The following is a 22468-nucleotide window of genomic DNA, read 5'->3' as shown; positions in this document are numbered from 1 at the left end:
GTCTGGAGCCATCTGTGTTCAGTTTAATAGTAGTGTCCGAAGGTTACTTCTATTTGAGAGGTCTTATGTTCAACTCCCTCTAACATAATTTTCTTTTAAAAAGTTTTTATTTATTTTAATTTATTTTTTAATAATTATAAAAACATGTTACCATTATTAATTAATTTAAATGATCTCTTTATTTTTATTTTGATAACACTTTTAAATTCATTTTTAATATGTCTTTACCATTAAAATATATATATATATATATATAATATTCATTTTTATTATGTCTTTACCATAAAAAAAAGTAAACATGTTTAATTTTCTATTAGTTCAATGCTAGTTTCTAAAAAATGATAACATTTTTACAGTTTTAACACATTGGAGGCTAAAAAATTTTGCCCAGCACTAACGGGGTGGACTTTGAAAATTTACCATCAACTGCACGGTTAAAATTAGATCCCCCAATCTTAATTCCTAGTTCCGCCACTGGCTACAAGGAAGCTTCGATAAGGAGTAGTGAATGTAGCATATCAACGTACGTTGATAGTAGAGGCCGAGTTGGTATAAAGAACCGATACGTTGGTGTTGGATCTCCATCACCCCTGAATCAGTTGTCGATACTGGTTTAAGCGATCCAACTTAGTTCACTAAGGACTAAGAGAGTCGAGCATATCATGAAGGGAGGCAGATGTTTCCATAGAGGGGAACTCTATGGACACTATGGGCTTTGAGATAGCTCATAGTGTGTGCTCCTTTAAGGGCAAGGTTTATACATAGAGAAACTCTCCGATATGAAATACCGACAGACGTATTGACGGGACACTTAAAGAGCGTAAACACCTTCGGTAGGAGTTGGTTGGCCGAGACTTGAAGAAGTCTTGGTGTCACACGGGTTTTTTTTGAAACACCTTTCCACATGATTTTGATTTGACAAAATTATTTAAATTAATCCCATGATTAAGACAATTAAATTTAAGTGCTTTGATTTAATTGTACTAACGTGTTTGTTCAATGTTGAGTATATTAATAAATGAGAAACGGAATAAAAAGTAAGACAGAACGAAGTCAGCATGAGCCACAGAAGCTGAGTAGTACACAACTCAGCATCATAGAAGAAAAGTCTTCTTCAGAACAAACGCTCAAAGACAAAGCTGACTGAAGACGTTGAGTAGAATGTTACTCAGTCTCCGATAAAGATAAAGATCGAAGGCAACGTCAAATAAGTCAAGCTGAGTGTTTGTCAGGACAGCATCAATGATCCGTTGACTAGAAGACAAGATCCGACAAAGGTCTGCACCAATTCAGAAGCCTCGAAATTACGCCAAGAGACCTTTTCGAGACGCATGGATCAACTGGCGTTTTGCAAGAAGACAAACCTAGCGCTAGAAGACGAAACCTGACGCTAGAAGACGAAACTGGCAACCCTGGCGCCTGCTAAATTCAGACGACAGGATTGGCCTGCAAATCTGTATGTTGACCAATGAATGACGCAAGAAGACCGTTTGAATTCAACGGATATGTCCGAATTCAAATGATTGAAGCTTCAGATTTTACTATAAAAGGACAAGTTCATCACTTGGATCCTTTGCCGAAAAACAAAAAAAAAACAGAGACAGAAAAAGAAAATCTTCACAAGAGTGAAAATCCAAAATAGAAGCTGTCTAAAAAGAAAAAGCAAGTTCTTACACCCAAATCCAATCTTTGTGTAAAAGTCTAGAGTGAATTTGTATTCATCTAAAGTGTTCTTCGTTTGAGAGAACAAATCTTGTATCAATTGTAAAGGTTGAGAGAGTGAAGCTGAGTACTCGGTTTTAGTACTCAGTGGTAGAGAAAATCTGAGTGTTCGGTTATAGCAGTCAGTAGGATTGAGTAGACGAATAGAGGACGGCACTCTTGCATACTCAATTGCTTTGTAAACGGTTTGTGCTCTACCTTTAAAGAGCTCAGTAGTGGATTGAAAAAATCCTGGAAGGATTCTGGGGACTGGACGTAGGCGGTGAGGCCGAACCAGGATAAGACTGCTGAGTAATCTCTAACCCTTCTCTTGATATATATATATATGTATGTGTTGCTTGCTTAAATTACTCAGTATATAATCTGTATAAGCCGACGCTGAGTAATCTGAGTGCTGAGTTGGAAGCTGGCCTTAAGCGTTATTTTCCAACTCACAAGTGAAACAGTTCTAGTCAGCCTCTGACTAAAGCTGTCTTACATCACGCTCAGCCTTGCTGACCATAACTGAGTGAAGTTATTTAAAGAATCAAATTAAGTCAGCATAATTAAGCGAAAAAGTTACATTAGTTCCTAACCCCCCCCCCCTTTGGAACTAATCCTATTACATTACATGGGACCAACAGTTTTGGCCAGACTCAAACATGGCCTCGTGTTATTTGGTATCAGAACCTAAACTAGGCAAAAATTTTGCGAAGTGTGGGCGGTAGAGCCTTAACTAAGCAAGTTGTTTACGAGGTGGGTGAGCGAGCTTAACTAAGCGAGTTCTTCGTGGTGTGAGAAGCTTGTCTTCCTTCTTCATCCTCACATCTTTGTTTTAGATTTAGTTTTTAGTGTCAGAGACTAATATAAGATATATAGTTAAGACTCAATCATATATCTTATAGGGTCAAGTCTAAAAAAAACTTATGTGCTTTCACGTATTGTCAAACTAATGTACCTGGAAAAAAATTTTATCGAAATGGTGAATGACCTTTTTCGTTTTGTTAAAGGAGATGACTGGGGTTTTTTGATTTACTAAAAGCAAGGGTCTTAAATTAAAATAAGTGTTGACAACCTTAAAATTGAAAAATTCAAAGACTTGATGATATTTTAAGCAACTTTAATTCTTCAATTTTTTAATTTTGAGGTCATTTAGATGTTGTTTGTGAGGAGAGAGAAAATAAATATTTTAGAGAGAGAAAGCTCCAAAAATGATGAGCATGAAAAATAAAAATTTGATTCCATAGTAAAGATGGTACTAAACAACTTTACTTTTCTATTTTGAGGTCGTTAACAGTCATTTGTTAGTGTAAAACTAAAATATTTTGGTTTTTAGCAAAACAAAAAAGGCTGAGTCGCTGGACAAAAAAAAATTCATGTACCAGCTTGATAATACGTGAAAGCATAGAGGTATTTTTTGGACTTTACCTATCTTATATTAGTCTCTACCATTTAACTTCATGTTTACATTTTCTTGATGCTTTAAAGTCTATGTACCTTATCGAACTTCCTTTTCCATCAAAGCTACACCTGTTAGCTATATATTTGGCGAACCCTCTCAGAAACAGAATTTTTAAATAAAAATGATAATTATCTTGATAGTTTGAGTAAATTATCAAAAAGAAAATAAGGTCTGAGTTTTGCCTTGCATTCCCGTACAATGTGACGTAAAGTCCACCTATACAAAACCGCAAGCAAGTAATATAGACTCATCATTAGGACCGAAAAAATTTCATGCTCACAGTGGCTAAGAAGTTCGGCTTAGTGATGGAAGTGCATCCAAACCCTTATAGTATGGTGTGGATCAAGAGAGTGGGGGAATTGAAGGTGACCCAAAGATGTAAAGTGCCTCTTGAGATATGGGACTATTGTGATGAGATATATTGTGATGTAGTGGACATGGATGCATGCCACTTCCTCTTAGGCCAGCCATGGCAATTTGACCGGGATGCTACTTATATCGGGAGGTAGAACACGTATCGGTTTATGAAGGATGATGTTCGATATGTTCTCACACCTATGGTGGGAGAAGTCTAAAGACCTTGGAAGCCCACTAGTATCGACGACATAGTATCAGAGTGTGGTTGATCAATTCAATATCTCACCATCATCCACCTGGACCTTTCTTTCTCTGTCAACAAACTTTGTCAATTCCTTCATGGCCCAACTGATGAACACTAGAAATTCGTTGAACGCATTATGCGTTACATTCAACATTCTCGAGATCCAATTAACCAAATGCATTGCTACAAGGACAGTGATTGAAGTTGTTGTCCGGAGGATTGTTGCTTTACTAGCTCCTAGTACATTTACCTTGGCCGAAGTCTTATCTCCTAGCATACCAAGTAACCAATTATTGTCTGATCATCCACTGAAAGTAAATGAATACAAGATCGTTGTAAATGCCACTGTCAAACTATTATGGCTTCGCTCCTTCCTCTAAGACCTGGGACACCCAATCCCTCGTCCTATCACTCTTTGGTGTGACAATGATGGGGGCATCTACCTCACAATCAATCATGTGTTTCATGCGCGCAAAAAACACATTAAGTTAGACTATCATTTTGTGCATGAATAAATCCAGTCCGGTTATCTTGACATGCGTTTTATCTCTACAGATGATCAGATGGCTGATATTTTAACCAAGCCTCTCTCGACGTCTCGCTTTCAGCGCTTATGCAAACACCTCTGTATATCCTCTCGGCATCTGCTTACGGAGGGATGTCAATGATAATTATTTACACAAATAATTATCTCCTAATTATCTTAATACATATTACTTAGTCAAATTAGTTTGTTGAGATAATTAGAAAATTCGAATTTCATACTTGAGTTTCTTTATTTTGTATATCAGTCAGTTAGGGATCCTGTATTTATATACTCCCTATTGTCCTGTAATTGATTAAGAGGGAAATATAATAAATACAATTTTTATCAAAACCTATACTGCAACACATAATTATAATTATATTGATTTTTTCTCTATTTGACACGTCATATTTGCATGACATGTTATGCTAATAAGTTGAGTTTTTATATAGATATATAGATCCCTGTATTATATTAAATAATTAATTAATTTTGGGATAAAGAAAAAGTGAATAAGTGCTAAATTGTGCAAGCCCTTGTTCATGTTTTTTTTTTCTTTTTCTTCTTTAACAAGAATAGAAACGTATTATTTCATACGTAAATTCATATATTTGCGGAATTGCACCAATAAAAAAACTTGGATCTGATTGGTTAGAAGAAACTAAATGATGATGATATATTTGCAACTGCTTTCATATAAATTTAGATTCATCTCGTTTTTTTGTTTTAGTTATTAGATCTTATATATTAAACTTTAACCTATATTTATATTTCTTATTATTTTGATGTTGTACTCATATGTTTTCGTGTAATGAAATGATATAAAAATCTAGAATAGTTAAATTGATGTGACCTAAAAAAAAAGAAGCATGGGACTAAAAATTGAAAAGTCATTAGAAGAAATTTAGACCCACCCATTCCGACAAAAACTGAATAGATAATGCTTATATATATATATATATATATATATGTGGTTTTGTCATCTAATAAATAGCTGTACCTTGAGCACAAATAAAATGAATAAAAACAAACAATAATTATTGTAGAAGAAATTTAAAATTTTGAAAAAAAAAATTCACACGTTTTTCTTTCTTAGAATATAAAGCATTCCTTGAAAAAGATCCAAAAAAAACACTTACCACCTCTTATTTTTATGGGTTTTGCTATTCATCGCCGCTATTTTACTTACCGTCACCTTCTGTTTGACATTTTTGCCTTTTTCATTTTTCATTCAAAAAAGTGAAATTCTCTCAACCGTGAAGAACAAAACGAAGAAAAATCATGCCTCCAAAACAAAGAAAAATACTTGAACATCTAAGTTTCGTATGTACCAATAATCTGAAATTTAACGAATTTAACTTGAAACGAATTTTTTTTCGTTAAATTTACTCTAAACGGGTAGTCCATACGGTCCGGTCCATGGACCGCTAGTATGAACTACCCGTTTTACCTAGGTAAAAACGGGTAGCCTACCCGTTTCTACATAGGCAAAACGGGTAGCCTACCCGTTTCTACTAGGTAGAAACGGGTAGGCTACCCGTTTTTACCTAGGTGAAACGGGTAGGCTACCCATTTTTACCTAGGTGAAACGGGTCCTAAACCAGGGAAAACAGGTTTATTTATTTATTTATTTTTAATTATAATAAATATTAAAATTTGATTGGACGCTTCAATACGTATTTTTTATTTCCAATTTATCTATATGTTTTTTCTATCCAATCAATACATAATTTATCAATAATTAAATTTACGTTCTAAAAGATAAATAAATATAAATTAAGAAATAAAAATTAATTGCACTCGTTAATACGTATTTGTTTATTTCCAATCAATAATTTATATATACGTTTTTTCTATCCAGTCAATACATAATTTACGTATAATTAAATTTACGTTCTAAAAGGTAAATAAATATAATTTACCAAATAAAAATTAATAGGACACTTCAATACGTATTTTTTATTTCCAATCAATAATTTATCTATACGTTTTTTCTATCCAATCAATACCTAAATTATCTATAATTAATATTTATTATAATTAAAAAAAATAAACCCGTTTTCCCTAAAGGAAAACGGGTTTAGGACCCGTTTTACCTAGGTAAAAATGGGTAGCCTACCCGTTTCTACCTTCATACTACCGGTGGGCTACCCGTTTAGAGCAAATTCAACGGGAAAAAAAAATTCCTTTCAAGTTAAATTCGTTAAATTTCAGATTATTGGTAAATACGAAACTTAGATTTTCAAGTATTTTTCCTTGTTTTGGAGGCATGATTTTTTTTCGTTTTGTTCTTCGCGGTTGAGAGAATTTCACTTTTTTGAATGAAAAAAGAAAAGGGCAAGAATATCTAACAGGAGGCGACGATAAGTAAAATAGGGGCGACGTATAGCAATCCACATTTTTTATATATGAAAGTGCATAATTATTCCTATTTATTTAAGAAATAAAAAAAAAAATTAATCAATTCTCAAAACGGAAACAAGAAAGGGAGCAAGCAAAGCATTCTAATCTCCATAATTTGACATAGAATAAGTCTCCCTAATTAAAATATGAGCTACTAGATTCACAGATTTTTTGACAAATCGAACACATCAATTATGAATTTTCCTTATAAAGGATTTACAATCAGAAAAAACAAGGCCTAACATAGAATTCACATTATTTTGATACTATTGACTAAAAGTTGAGAATCTCATTCCATAATGACATTTTGAAAGCCATTATCCTTCAACCAGCTCAAAGCTTCCCAGATACTGATGCCTTTAGCGATAAACAATCAGACGTAAAAGGAGACAACCATTTCGAGCGTGAATAAAACCAGCATAGTCTCTTAACACACACAAGCTTTTGGACGGATACCAAAGATCTGTCGTCGTTTTCTTCATCATCGGAATTTTAATACCACTATTGGTGAGAAATCTACCGACGAGACTCCAGTTCAAGGCTTTTGGTGTTGGGTGGACCTCAGCATCGTCATGGCTAACAACTACCCCTCTATCACTATTTTCTTCCAAAAGTTAGTTTTGCTATAAACTTATCCATGAGTTTCATGATAGTAGAGAGAAATGAGAAGAAACAAAAAAGAGAAAAAGAAATCTCAAAGAAAAAAAACTCGTCAATAGCGAGATATTCTTAATCAAAACAATGCGTCAACGTCGAACTTATATTATTAAAAACTTAATTAATCATCGTCGATTTTTTTCAATTTAATTACCCCTAGTTATGTAAATAAATAAAAAAATTTATTTTTTATTTTTTAAATTTAATCAAAATTATAAATTTATGTAAATTAAATTTTTATACTTATATATATATATATATATATATATAATTATAAATAAAAAAACTCTATTATTTATTCTCTTAAATTTTTATTCTCTTTTTATATTCTTTAATATAATATATTTAAATTGACATTTTATGAATTTTTTTATAACTTTTTCAAAAAAAAAATCATATCTTTTTATTCATTTCATCCATAAAATTAATTACAAATAAAAAAAAAACACTTTTAAAAATTTATATAACTCTACTCCTATTTTGATTAATTTTAACATATTTTTCATTCATTTTTTTAATGAATAAGTTTTATAAGTTCTATAATTATATAAACAAAATTAATAAATCAATTGCTCAATATTAAAGAGATTATGATTATGCGGTAAAAAAATATATAAAATAACAAAAATAGATGTTTATTGTTAACTATGAAAGTAAATAGTATTTATGGTATTTAAAATTTTATTTAGTCCAATTTATCCATCAACTCAAACATAATAATTAAAAAGTTGATGAAAATATTAAAAATAAAAACTTAGGAACTTTATAATTATTTCTAAAAATATAAATATTGATTAGTATATTAAGTAAAAATATAGGGCAGTATAATTATTTATCCAAAAATAATTATATAACTTTTTTTTGGTATTAAGAGTACTGCTTACAATCATACAAGCCCATGTCGAGGTACTGGGCTTTTGAATTCGATCCGTTAAAGCCCACAGACAAGCCCATAGAGAAGCCCAGTTCTTTCATGGCATATTATTAAGATTAATTTAAGCAAACCCTAATTAAGGTATGATGGATTTCATTTCAAAATTCAAATCAGGCTATTTGGAATGTCTTTAGTTTGTGTGTGTGTTTGGTCTTCATAGAAATACATTAAAAAAAAAAAGTGTATTGAAGAATCACGAAGTCAATTCTAAAGATAAAAATTTTGAAGTAGATTTTTAGTGGATCAAGTTTTCTATCGTTGTACCAAAAACAATTCAAATACTATCTATTATTACTCTATCACGATCAATTAATTTGAAAATGCAAACGGAAGCTTTTAAACTTTTATTGAAATATCCTAATCTTTTTCCTATGAACGAAACGCTGACTTTTTTTTTCAGAAAAAGAAAAATGAAAACTTAAGATATCTTTATTCTAATTGTATAAGATCTGTTCATATATCCGTTTGCTAGTCCAACCCGTCCAAAACTGTTCTTTATGGATTAGACTTAAATATGTAAATCGGTTCGGCTTGAGCCCAACACATGGATTGAATTTAAAATTTATTTTAAAAATCCGAGTTGGTTCGGCACAGCCGGGCCGGTTTAGGTAAAATTACAGTTGATGGTTTCTGCAGCTAACTAAACAGTTCACCGAGAAAAATGTTAGAGACCTTACTGTGTGTGTTTGAAAATACAGGGACTAAACAGTGTGTTTTGTTAAAATATGGGGACTAATAAATTAATCACCCTAAAAACTAATACCCAATTGCTGCATGATTACTGGTAGAATGAGTTATAAACTTATCAATACCCAACTGCATAATATTAAAACAAGAAGAGGATAGATAATGCAAATGAAGAAAAATAGCACAAAGAATCCAACTGAAGCTGCTGAAGAAGAATATGAAAAAATTCAACATGAATAAGAGTTTTCTTTTTAGGGATATTCAAAATGAGCTATAGAATCTCCAATTTATAGATTGACAAGTTACAAAATAGTCAAATATTTAAATTCACAAAAGACTATAGAAAAATTAATACATAACCGTTATGTTTTGAATAGTTAAAACCATTATGAAAAATAAGAAGACTAATAGTAAAAAAATATTCACCTTTCTCTTCGCGGGATGTATTTTAAATGACTTTTAATAGATTTTTAACGATTTTTCTAGATTTGGCAGGCTGTTGGGCAAGTGAAGATGGGCTACAGTTGGCAGATCGGAGATGGTAGTGCAGTCCGAGTTTGGAAAGATCCCTAGGTGCCGGATTCAATATCGACTCCAATTCAACTAATGTTCTTCGACTAGCATCATTTCAATTCGATAGGTGTTCGTGCACCTGGTTTGCTTCCATTCATCTGTTGATTTGAAGAAGAAACTGAGAGTTAACGATCTTCGAAACTCCACCATCCCACCTGGTGCATCTTCCTTGATCAAAATATTTGTCTCCAGGACTTTCAAAGCACCCACCAAGAGCTCCTGGTTCCATTCCTTCCCAATGAGAAACTCCTTTGTTTTTATTGCAGACAAAGAGACCATAAGCAATTGCTGCATCAGAAACTACCCACTCTTCTCCTTTTTCCTCGAGGAAGACACGCATTCCGGCATTTACAATTGCAATATCATCATCCCTCCTGTGAGCCTGCTTAAATTCTTTCACAAACTCAAAGGGCCAAGTCCATGGTAAGAATATCGAGAGTAAGACTTCATCACTTGCAAGATCCACCTGTCGATAACCTAGCCAGGCAGTACATATATTCCCTCCCACAGATGCAACATTTCTTATCTGCTTCCCCGCAAACCATTTTAATTGTTCAATAAAAGCCTTACAGGAAGATGTTTTATTACCTATAACCTTTCTCAGCAGTTTCAGGAGTTCAGACAGTTTTACCGCAGCACCAATCTCTAAGCCATCAGCCTTGGCGCTCAATATATTGAGTACAGGAGGAAATATAAGTTCTTTGTCAGTATATATGCTCCCATTTACCTCACTATAAGACCTAGGTTCATACCCATTCCCACTACTTACACTACGCGTGCAGTTGCCAGGATCAGTAACAGTTTCTGATTTACATGAGCAGGGTTTACCAGTTGATTGATGGGCACACAGATTGACCTCCTTGTGAATTTACTTCAGAATTACAAGTGTATAATGCATCATTACTTTTGGCAAAAACACCAAATGCATCAACAATTAGCCTGTAACCAGTGCAACGACACAAATTTCCAGCAAGGCATTCTTCAATTTGCTCTTCGGAGGGAGGTGTTTGGCTTGACCTTAGTAGTGCATACATAGACATGATAAATCCAGGAGTACAGAATCCACATTGGGAGCCATGCAATTGTACTAATGATTCCTGCAGAAAATTAACGAGATCCAAGAGTACTTAATAGCCATAACTCATTTGGATGCTTCAGCATAATTAAATATTTCAAGTTAAACATGTAATAACTTTTCCATGTTACTTATATAACTGATTCTTGGAATTGATTGATCATATTTTTGTTTTCAGTACTGCAGTTTCAAATATCATGAATCATATGAAACTAAAATATTTGCAGAACTTTCTAATTCAAGCTTTTCAATTCGATTTCAGCTCTTCATATCCATGTTTCCAAGTTTGCAAATAATCTTAACATGTCAAAGAAAAATTCTCATCGAGATGCATCACAAGGGAATAAACAAATTCGATCCAGAAAAAAAAAAATATCTAACTAATACTCCCTTTGTTCCACAACAGATGTCTTTTAAGGTTAAGGCACATGAATTAAGAAATGCAATTAATTTTAACTAAAAGACCTTATTACCCTTGTATTAATTACATTCACTAAATAACTTTTATCTATTCCCAAAATAAAAAGGCAACTTAAATAGGGGTATATTTGGTAAAAATCAATTAATGTGCATGGAATGAATCAAAACGTCATGTATTATGGAACAAAAAAAATCTCTAGAAAGACATCTATTATGGAAGGGAGGGAGTACCATGTACTGCACAATAAGGCCAGAAATATATACGCGAACTTGCCTAATCTAGTGGCTAGTGCCATACTACAAACATTAATCTTTTGAAATCATCCAAAGGTCCTTGGCTAGACAGCATGAAAAAGATAAAACAACATAATTACTTGAATAGGATGCAAGCCACTTTTACGGTTCCCAATTCTCTCCACTGTAATTACATGCATTGACAGCATAATGCCTGGAAAAAGATATAAAGGTGATATTACCAAACAAATGCCAAGACACAAAAGAATATCTGAAAGTCATGTAAACTCTAGCTAGAGAAAAAAAGAGAATGGGACTCACACACATTTCTTTAGCCTACTGTCATAATGAGAAACCATGACAATGCAAGCACCACAACCACCTTCACCGCAGCCTAGTTTGGTTCCCGTCAAGCCAATGTCTTCAGAAAAAATAAAATAAGAGTTAGATGCCACAGCTAAGACAATATTTGAAGTAATATTCAAGGCACAGTTGTGACATATCCTATTAATCACACGTCCACAATTTGAAATTTCTATACCAAATAAATGAGATACATACACACTACACTATACATCAAGTATGGATTATTTAGTGCCACTACATCCATTCAAGTCACTCAGCTATCATACTTACATCAGCTTAGTGAAGCACACAAGCGCAATTTTATGCTATAGATCATACCAAATCCAAAAATGCCAAAAGCCCACAATCAACTGCCCTGGAAATGTATGAGAAGAATAAGAACCCAAAAAGTAAGCAGTCCTATATACATACAAGCAGGTTAAGGTGACTTAATTTACCAAGTATACGCCCATCTAAGTGGTCTCCCATACATTGTCAAAAAAAGAAAAACATACGAGAGAAGAATAAATTGGACCTATTACATCTCTAACCCTCAAACTTGTCCAGAAAAATCTAATGACCCCTCCAACTTTGAAAATGACTGGTCAGACCCTTGAAATTGCTTAAAATGACATAATTAACCCCTAAGTCCTATATGGCAGAGCACGTGGAGATTTTGACAAGTTGAAGTCTGCATCACTTTAAGTGAATTCAAGGTGTCAATAGTTCACTTTATGCTAGTTAAGAGGATCAATAAACAAGCAAGTTCAGGATTCAATTTGAGACAGTCAATTGTAATCTTTCAGGTGAGAAAGATGAGCAAAAGGGACTAAAGAACATTGGGCTCAAGCATTAGGGTATGAACTCCTTTTGCATCAATTTGAGACAGTCAATTGTAATCTTTCAGTTCATAGGGATTGCATGCCAAGGAGGGCTAAATTTGGACCGAGTGAAAAGTTGAATCCTAAACCTGACAAGCAGGAGTCTCAACTCCTTCCCACTCAGCGAATCAAGCACAAAGGTTTATGTACATTCCTGAAAACTTTTAAATTGTTGCTGCTTTCAGAGGAAACAACAGCTCTTGAAGTTTAAAGTGACAAATAGTTTTAGCCATTTGATAATGTAGGAAATAGCAATAGTGCAATAATACTATTAAAAGTTATCTGATTGTAGTAAATAAGAACACAAGGTAATTGATACGCCTAATACATACACAGCCCCTCCAAGTTGGTCATAAAAGATTTCCTCTCGAACTTTGAAAACGAGCGATTAACTTTTTAGACTTGCTTAAAGCGACCTATTGTGCCTTGAACTTGCTTAAAGTGAACTATTGGCTTTCTTAACTTGCTTAAAGCGACCTATTCACCCCCCTGGACTCGCTTAAAGGGATAAGCGCTTCAACTTATCCAAACCTCCACTTGCTCTGCCACGTAGGACTTAGGGGGTTAGACATCAATTTTAGAAACTTCAAGGGTTAACCGGTCATTTTCAAAATTGGAGGGGTCATTAGACTTTTTTGGACAAGTTTGGAGGACTAAGGATATGTTAGGCCTAATTGGTAAGATAGAAAACTTACAGGGAGATAAAGTGCTTCTTTCTTCATGACAGCCAGTGAAGTACCAAGACAGCCCGAGCGCTGTTATAAGACCAATACTCAATCAGATAAGGAAGAGAGAGCAAAATAGAAAATGGTGACGTGAAATATGAAATAGCTACAATCATGGCTGTGAAAGCACCCATGCATAACTCTATGAAGTATGCAATATACTCACTCTACATCTATGTGTACCTTACCGGAAATATCTATGAAAAATATCACCATGCATACAAAAGTTGAGCAAAAAAGAGAAGTTCACCCTGTGTGAGGAACAACTTCAGATCAAAATTTGAGCAAAAAATGACTTCATATCTAAAGAAGCTGAAACTATTCTCCACAAGAACTAGGCATTCAGATTGCCTGAGCCTTGATGTGTAGTTACATTACAACTTGGGCATCTAAGACTTTTAGGTATTGCTACAGAGAGAGCAGATGAAGATTTAGGCTCAGAAAAATGAGCTGATGCAAACAGACTTGCACAAGTTTCGTTTATTTAACCATACATAAATTAGCACCTGAGCTAAGACCCATCCGACAAGCCAATCAATATCACTCCTGTGATTGCAGAGGACAAGTGCATGTTCTTTACCTGGAAATTTCACAAATAGAAGACAACTCTTCAATATGTGATACTAATAGGGGTTGCATTTTCAGAAACAAATGCAAGAAAGGAAAAAAAGAAAAGAACCTCAATTAATAGACCAGTAAACTCCTTTCTGCTTACCCATTAATTCAAAAGTTTCATCATCTGCATACACTTCAATCTGCATTGAGAAGATTATGATATTATTTACACCACCAAAAGGAGAAATCTTCTACCCAAAAATCAGGAAAACCCGTTTGTATACTACTTGGAACAAAACGCACATGTCTAAAAAGCACATGGAAATTCATTAACCTGTAATTTCTAATATTCCAAACCTATCATGGTGGGATAAGGTACAAAATTTAGAACTACAGTTATTGCTGGAAAACAGATTTAGACTCCACATTTAAAAACATTAGCACTCGTTTTGTAGATCGAGCAATTTCAGACTCCATGAACAGCAAATTCAACAAAACCCATTTCCCCATTAATTTGTTTCTACGTATGCGCCAGCTAAGGTACAAACTCATATTGTGAATAGTTACTGAACAAATACTATCTAGAATTAGAAGTAAAAGAACTAGTATACATGTTCATGAATGCAGAAGTGATGAAAAGACTTGAAGAATTAGACTTTAAGCACCTTCAGACCTGCCCACCAATCCACCAGCCATATGAGCTCCAACCATAGCGGTTCTGCAAGTATCTTGTTAGTCCTCCGATATAAACACTTCGAGAATGGTCGAACAATGATGAAGAGAACTGCCTGCAAAGAGTACATGAATAATAACTCAAAAAACTGAAAGCAAGCCCAAGCAACTCTAAGGGTCTGTTTGATTCAGTTGTTGTTTTTTGTTATCATCTCCAACAATACTCTTAGTGATTTAAACATAATAGAATAAAGTCGATAAATCTTGAAAGGAGACATGTACCAAAGCAAACCAAGAAGTATTGTTTGATCATAAATACTTGGCCAGCCAAGATAACTCTTTGCTTCCTTTCAGTGCAAAAGCCACGTCATCACTGCATTCCACAGACAAGATAAATGGTCAAATTACAATGCATCAATGGCTTTTTTTATGTTAATTGGTTGTAACAGAGAATCAATATAAACTCAACAAGAATATACAGGTTAGTGTTTTATTAAACATATAATCAGTCATTCGCAAATTTTAGATTGGATTAGAGTTGGCCTCCTAACTCGAAAATGACACAAATACTTAAAATTATTCTTATATTCTCTTACAATTTTACATGTATCTTATAAGGTACAAATTTAATTTTATGGTTATTGATGGAAACTCATTTAACCTCCACATAGAATAGTGCAATATTAAGCCTAACGTTTACTAGTTTGTACAATTTCAAACCTAATCGACAAAAATTGAGCTCTTTTCATTAATAGAATATGTGCAGTTTCAAGCCTTATGGGTGACGAGAATGCTGGAGATTGGAGGGTGGCCAACACATGAAAAAACTCATTTTTCATCAATTAGGCTTGAAATAACACCAACGAACAAACGTTAGATTTAAGATTGCATTATTTTCTACATTGAGACTAAATCCACTCCCCAAATAATTACAAGTGTCACATGCAAACATGACTCCAACCTCATCTTTTTACATGTCATTCTTAATAAGGATAGTAAAATTACACATAACCTTTGAACATATTACATGAACTCAACGTGGTATTGGCAGGTTAGAGGTTTGTTAAATAGATTTTAGAATCGAACTTTAAGATTATCAAGGTTAGCGAAATAAAGTAAACATCATTGTACGAATAAAATATGAAAATGATTCAACTGTTGGGGAACTTACCTTGGAAAATTGAGCTGCAACTTTTGCAGCATGTGTCTAGCTCCAGATTCGCATACAATTATTCTGCTTTCACCCAGCAAGCATCTGTCAAAGCAAAAACTTGGATCAGAAGAGTTTAAGTTGATCATATACCTCCAGAAGGAAATGAAAACATCCTCAAGGATCTGAAACATGGAAATGAAATTTCACAATTTTTATTGCAGTCTCTAAAAAGAATAGAAAAAAAAATCATGATGAATAGACATCTTTTATTATTATCTTTGAGATACCTCCGTACACAAACGTCCATTGGATTAGACTTGAAGGGTATACAACGCAACCTCATCTTACTGTGTTAGAATTCCATTAACAAATGGAATCGTAAGGATTTAAATCATAGATCACTTGATCTCAGAGGTTTTAATATTATGTAAAGAAATCAATTGACCTAAAAGTTTAACTGATAAGGGCTAAAAATAGCTTTTTCTTTATCTATTAGAATATGCAGAGGGAGGAGTGAAATGGAGTGCTTCCATAACCCAAGGGCTTCAAATTAGTTCAATTTTCCTAGACAATATGAGGTATTCATTATACCATATTCAAGCAACTACTTGGCAACACCAGATGTTAAGCCATGACTTCCATTATTCTTCAATTGAAGGTCTCTAAAAGGATTTTTCAAAGGAATAATCACCATGAATGGACAATATTTGCAGTTAACAGTTTATAAAGGATAAAGGAGAAAACTTACCCAACTTTCAAGAGAGCGTCCCAACCAGGAAAGTGTTCGCCATTGCTTGTGCAGAGAGATGAAACAGTCATTGCCAACTGTACCAGAGAAAAATTCTCAGTACTAGAACTCTTGATTTCTTGCAAATTAAATTTGTGCACGAGGATAATGGTAAATGAAATCCCTTTAAAAAAAATTCTATCATCCACATGTTCCTGATTATGTATTTCACATGTAACCTGTTTTGCAGGGAAAATTTACCTACATTTTTTTTTTCATTTTAGTGCAGTTGAACGAAACTAATGTCACTCTGTGAATGGAGATGAATGCACATATTTCCTTTGGCTTTTGAAACCTCCATTTTCATATGGAAAACATGATGCCAGTGTAGGAAGAAACAGAATAGAAATTCAAAGTGTTTTTAGCTTTTAACCTTTTCGAAGGTTGTCTCGCTCATCCCTGTTTTATAGAGTTCATACACCATAGCTGTCAAGAAAATTTTGCTGATCCTTGAACAACTTTTGATTACCTATAAAATGAAAAAGAAAAGCACATAAGAAAAGCTTAGTTATTCACTAGGACATAAATAAAAGTTGCAATTGAAACAACTTCTCTCTAGAAACTGACATGCACTCTCCTTTTTCCCATATCAATATGATAGAAATTTTGTATTCAGTTTGATAATTAATGTCACAGCAAAAATTCATACAAATGATGCAACTTTTGGCCACCTCATTAATTTCAAAATGCATATTTAAGACAAACAATTTTCTTGATGTGTGATTACTTGTTGCTTGTCATAAAATAATGTAAATAATTTCTTATCACATGGATGATTAACCTATAGGAAAAACATTAATAGAGATCGCAATAAGGGGCCTCCGATTGATGAATTGTCCCATGGGCCAAAGCTTTGGAGAGTTTATGCTATGAAGAAAAGATGGGGACACATGGAGGCTAATGAGGGAGAGAGTTAGTTATTTCCTCGGAGAGTGTGAGTTCAGAGACTGTTATAGGTCACTTGATAGCATTCAAGGGCATGCTTTTTGGATAGTTTGTTATTTTGGAATCGGCTGAGAGTTTGGACAGTAGGAGAGGTTCTACTAGTAATTTCTCTTTGTACTTCCTTTCCTGTTTGGTTATTTAGTATCAAATAACACCCATTCCTTATTTCCTCCATTGTTACTGCTATGAGTTTGTGTTAGAGCATTCTATGTTCTTCTCTGTTTCTCTTGTTTATTATTGCGATATCCAGCAAACATGGACTGTCAATCCAGACATCACAGTAGCAGGCAGACATGCATCCATATTTCGACAGTATTTAGGAGACAATCAAGATATCATTATGTCCAATGCCATCAACCACTCACAATTTCCACAATTTAAACTAGAAATTAAACTCACTTGAATATGAGGTGCCTGGAACATTTCCTGAATAGCTGCCTCAACCTCAGACATACCAACAAGACCTTTTCCTGGAAAATGAAAACAAGATTCATTTAGTGAAGACATACATGCTGTGCAACCAATCAACAGATAGTATTTCCATACAAAATAAATGTGTGATTTGAAAGTTACAGACTGCCTGCTTAGAGAACTCACAAAATACACAGTTTCCGTAGAATACTAACTGAGACTTTTCCAGATTGTAAGACTCATAATAGTAAGAACACTGTGATCCCTAAGGCAATTGAAAATTTCTGAAAGCATTTACAAGCAGCTGAAGTGGTAAAGCACACAAAGTCGCTTGGGAATTATAGTCTTGCTGCTCCGAACTATTTGAATAATCAAATTTATATCTTGAAAACATGCACAAACTAGTGATTCCCATTATTCCTCTGTATTTGTTCTTGTTTTCAGGTTTGGGAATGAAAAAAAATTGGTGCAGAAAAAGAGTTTATGGACCTGTAGCAGTTAAATCAGCTTTGGGAATTAAATGCTTGAGACGATAGTCTGCAATTTCTGCAGCACGCCTGCATATCTCCAAAGCACGCCGCACATCTCCTGAAATTGCTGCTACCTGAAGATTAGAAAAAAGAAAAAAGAAGCTGCCACCTTAGAACATATGAAGCAAATCAAAATACCAATGAAATAAAACAAATTAAAGAAATTCAATTCCAGATATATGTGTAACAAGTGCTTAAAGATCAGTAAAACATATGAAGCAAATCAAAATATCTACAGGGAAACAAATAACACAAGGACAGACCTTCCTTGAAGCAAATTCTATAGCTTGATTCTCAAATGCATCAATTCCTTTGAGGCGACTTGAAATTATTTCTTGAAGCTGCTGATAATTATATGGACCAAAGCAGAGCCTTTGTATACCCATACGGCTTGAAATACGAGGAAGCAACTTTTCTGGAAGGTCCATTGTATTTGCGATTCCTGAATACCACATTATATTTTGCATTAAAATCAAGGTCATCTTACTTTCCACCTCAACAAAAACAATATCATCCACAAATGCAGTGAGAGTTACCTATCACAATCAATTGTGAATGTGGCCTAGTAGGCCAATCAAGAATATTGTACAGCACCTGCATAAAGAGAAAAAGACATTCATATCACACGCCCATTTTAACATCAAAAAAGTTTGTTACTATATTATATAACAAGTAGATCAAGTTCGTCAATAAGTAGAATACAAGGCCGGTTATCATCATTCCCAACCTTTCCCTCCGAAAATCGCTCATTCAGTAATTGGAGAGCCTTTTTCCAACCAACCATGTATCCACTTAATGCTTCATATATAACCTGAGAGAATATAGTGAACAAATAGTATAACTCAACCAGAGGATTCAGTCATATGATATGAATGTGTTAACTTCTAAACATATTACCCTGTAAATGTTCTCTGCTGCTGATGCCTTTAGGCCATTAACCTCCACAAAAGAATATGGTCTCATATTTCCTAAATCAACTTCAGATTTCAGGTTCCTCAATACAGCATGTACACTCATCGTCTGTGAAATCATTCCAACAGAAAAACTGAATGAGAATTAGCACACAAGCCTACTAATTAGACTTCAATAGAAATTCATTTGACTAATATTTTAAGAATTTACCTTGCCAGTTCCTGGTACACCATAAATGCAAAGGCAACGACCCAGACATTGATCATCACAAATGGCACCTTTAATAAATGCACTTATCTCTTCCATTTCTCTATAGAAAATATGTGTTGCATCAGAAACCATAATGAAGGAAAACAAACTAGAAAATGCTATCAAGCCAACATGCTTGTTCCTGCAAGGTGGAGACTTGGGCAGTGTTGCCAGCAGAAGTGTTGCTTTTGCTTTCTCCAGTTCAGTCTTCTTGTGACAGCGTACATGCTCTGGAATTCTCTTAACCCCTATCTTCTGAAGCCCAAAGAATTGGCCCTTTCGCAAGTTCTGTCACAATATCATAGTTGGTTACTTTCACTATTCAGTAGTCACTAAGCTCAAAGCCACAAATAAGTAAGAATGAGAATTTCCATACAGCAGCCAAATCATGAGCTGTTGATGTTTTTGCTCGTAACTCTTTCAAATTTTCCTTTTCATAATCTATGTCTTCATCTGTATCAGCTTCTGCTTCCTTGGAAAAAATCCAATCTTCATCACTGTCATCGAGCTTAAGAGATAAGCGGCGAGTGGATCGGCGAGGAGGGTCCACCGTATGAGGGGTTTGTTTGCGTTTCTTGGATGGGGATTGGAGGAATTTCTTTGGAGTATCTGCCATTTCTAAGAGAGTAAGAAACCGACGATGGAGGAGGAGGAGGAACTGCTGGGGTGCTAGGAATATTAGCTGTTGATAATACAGTCAGTGGCGGAGCCAGGACTCTAAGCTCGGGGGGCTTGACCATGTAAGGAAAAAAAAATTCAATGGTACTTAAACATATTAATAAAAAATAGAAAAACATTACAAAATGTAAATTGAATCATAAAATGTGAGTACATAGTTTTTTTTTACCTATAATAAGAAAACTAATGCCTAACAGGTGGCAATTTACCCCTTAGCGATGTCATATTCTGAAATTTTTTCACAATTTCAATCAATTTCAAACAATTCAATAAATCACATTCAATTCAGTCAATTTAAATTCAATTCGATAAATCAAAACCCCTAAACTTAAAACCCTAACTATCACATTATCAATTTCAATTCAATTTAGTCAAAAACCCTAAAATTAAAACCCTAAAATCAAAATCCCTAAAATTAAAACCCTAAAATCAAAACCTTAAATTAAAAACTAACCTCTATATCTCTCTTCCCCAACTTCCGGCGGCGGAGATGAACGGCGTCGGCAGCAGCAGCAAATGAACGGCGGCAGGCGGCAGCAAGAAGGTTGAATGGCGGCAGCAGGCAGCAGCTCCTCTCCTTCCTTTCCTGCGATTCGCGATGTTGAATGAAGAGGAGTAAATAACAAATGCTGTGTATATAAATTAAACACATGTTTAAATGTTAAGTTAAATGAAAGGTACATAAGTCATTCCATAATTTTTAAAAAGCCCTAATACAACTAAAACGACGTCGTTTTAGATGTATAATTGAAAAAAAAAATAGAATTACAGAGATGGGGGCTCCATCTTCTCCATCGCCATGGCTGGGGGGCTCCCAGCCATGGCGATTTCTGCACCTAACAGCGGCGGAGCACCCTACCCTGGGGTTTTCCGGAGGGCCGGAGGGTCGGCCGACCCTCCGTGACCCTCTCTGGCTCCGCCCCTGGGATCCGCTAACACCCATCTAGATTTTAAGCGGGTTTGTGATTGATAAAAATAGCATGTGCCAGCTCGGTCCATCCTATAATATTAATTAGTAAATTTATATATTTATATATTAAATATTTATTTTTAAATATAAATTTTATTTTTTATAATTAAAATTATGTATATCTTTTTAGATAGCCTAATATGGTCTAGGCTTGGAATTTGATTTTTTAACTTGAGTCCAGCCCGTCTAAATTAACAGCATGCTGGGCTGAGCTTGGTCTGGGTATTTTTAGATAAAAACTTGTTTGGTGCAATCCGAACCCGATCCAGTCTGGCCTGATCCATGGACATGTCTAGTCTGAAACCTTTTTTTATATAGGATTCCAATACCAATAAAACCCGTATCTGCTATCATCCCCAAAATCGTAAAAATATTTTCGAGCCAGTTTCATGTTGAGTGGGTTGACACGAACATGACCCAAAAATTACCGTGTTATTTTTGGTCAACCCAAAAGTGACACATTACTTGTTAAGCTAAACACTACCACTAAATTTCCATGTCGATTTCGTGCCATGTAATTGTATGGTGTGTATTTTTACAGGTCTATCTGTATCCGCTATCATTCCTAAATATGAGATATCATGTCATCAGTTACGAATACAGTGGCGGATCCAGGATTTGAGGGAGGGGGGCAAAAACACTATGTAAAAATTTTTTAGACAAAATAGCATTAATTGAAAAAACTCTATGTAACAAATTTACAATACACACAAAATATGCCAACAATCCAAAAACCCACAACATAACATGATGATCAAGGTTAGATGGTTCACAATGTCATAATTGCATTTTTTTTAAAAAGGATGAGAATTTCTAATAGGATGTTACACAACCAAACCAACAAAAGGATCAAAAATCATGGACCTGCACATTAAATATAATTAGGCAAAGTCATGGAAGCAATTGTGTGGCTGCTACAAAATTAAGTTAAAAGTTTGAAGGAGTTTCTAGTTAATCCATTACAATTAAAGACAGATTCGATAAATACTAGAAGGAAGGTACATACATTAAACATCATAAGCAAAATCAAACCCCGAATTAAACCAAAACAATGGGAGCTGTACTATTATACAGAGCACCTAAAGAGAAATGGCAACCATAACAATAAGAGCTGTACCATTATAGATAAAAAATTAAACCCCGAATTCACAAATTAAACAGAGGGCAACTACAGTAATCGAACCGTTTGGACAAAATTTACAAATTAAACAGAAGGAAAGCACCTAAAGTAATCGAACCTACTGAAATGGAGGAAGAGGGAGATAACTGACCGGCGGCGTCAGGAAAGACCGGCGAAGAAGAATAGACCGGCGGCAGGCAAGGAAGGATGGACGAAGGAGAGCAACGCTGGAGACGAGATTAGGGCTGGAGAAAATCATAAA

General features: G+C 34.5%; 1 protein-coding gene and 1 pseudogene across 1 annotated transcript; both read right to left on the bottom strand.

The window, feature by feature from the left end:
• Nucleotides 1–9238: 9238 nt before the first annotated feature.
• LOC136216991 (xanthine dehydrogenase 1-like) lies at nt 9239–14729 on the bottom strand (annotated as a pseudogene).
• LOC136222287 (origin of replication complex subunit 1A-like) lies at nt 10582–20724 on the bottom strand. Its single transcript, XM_066009877.1, has 21 exons — nt 20571–20724; nt 19815–20120; nt 19400–19726; nt 19175–19297; nt 19005–19088; nt 18814–18871; nt 18541–18719; nt 18237–18351; nt 17736–17806; nt 16765–16860; nt 16353–16429; nt 15623–15706; nt 14734–14824; nt 14445–14567; nt 13940–13979; nt 13731–13804; nt 13195–13254; nt 11910–11994; nt 11595–11694; nt 11414–11487; nt 10582–10641 (listed from the first exon to the last, which is right to left on the bottom strand). The coding sequence occupies exons 2-13, from the start codon at nt 20052–20054 to the stop codon at nt 14761–14763; spliced, it is 1518 nt and encodes a 505-aa protein (XP_065865949.1). The 5' UTR covers nt 20055–20120; nt 20571–20724; the 3' UTR covers nt 10582–10641; nt 11414–11487; nt 11595–11694; nt 11910–11994; nt 13195–13254; nt 13731–13804; nt 13940–13979; nt 14445–14567; nt 14734–14760.
• Between the last annotated feature and the right edge of the window lie 1744 nt (nt 20725–22468).

This window comes from Euphorbia lathyris, chromosome 1, assembly GCF_963576675.1.
Source record: "Euphorbia lathyris chromosome 1, ddEupLath1.1, whole genome shotgun sequence".
NCBI classification, from domain to species: Eukaryota; Viridiplantae; Streptophyta; class Magnoliopsida; order Malpighiales; family Euphorbiaceae; genus Euphorbia; species Euphorbia lathyris.
This window is presented reverse-complemented; position numbering and strand designations above follow the sequence as displayed.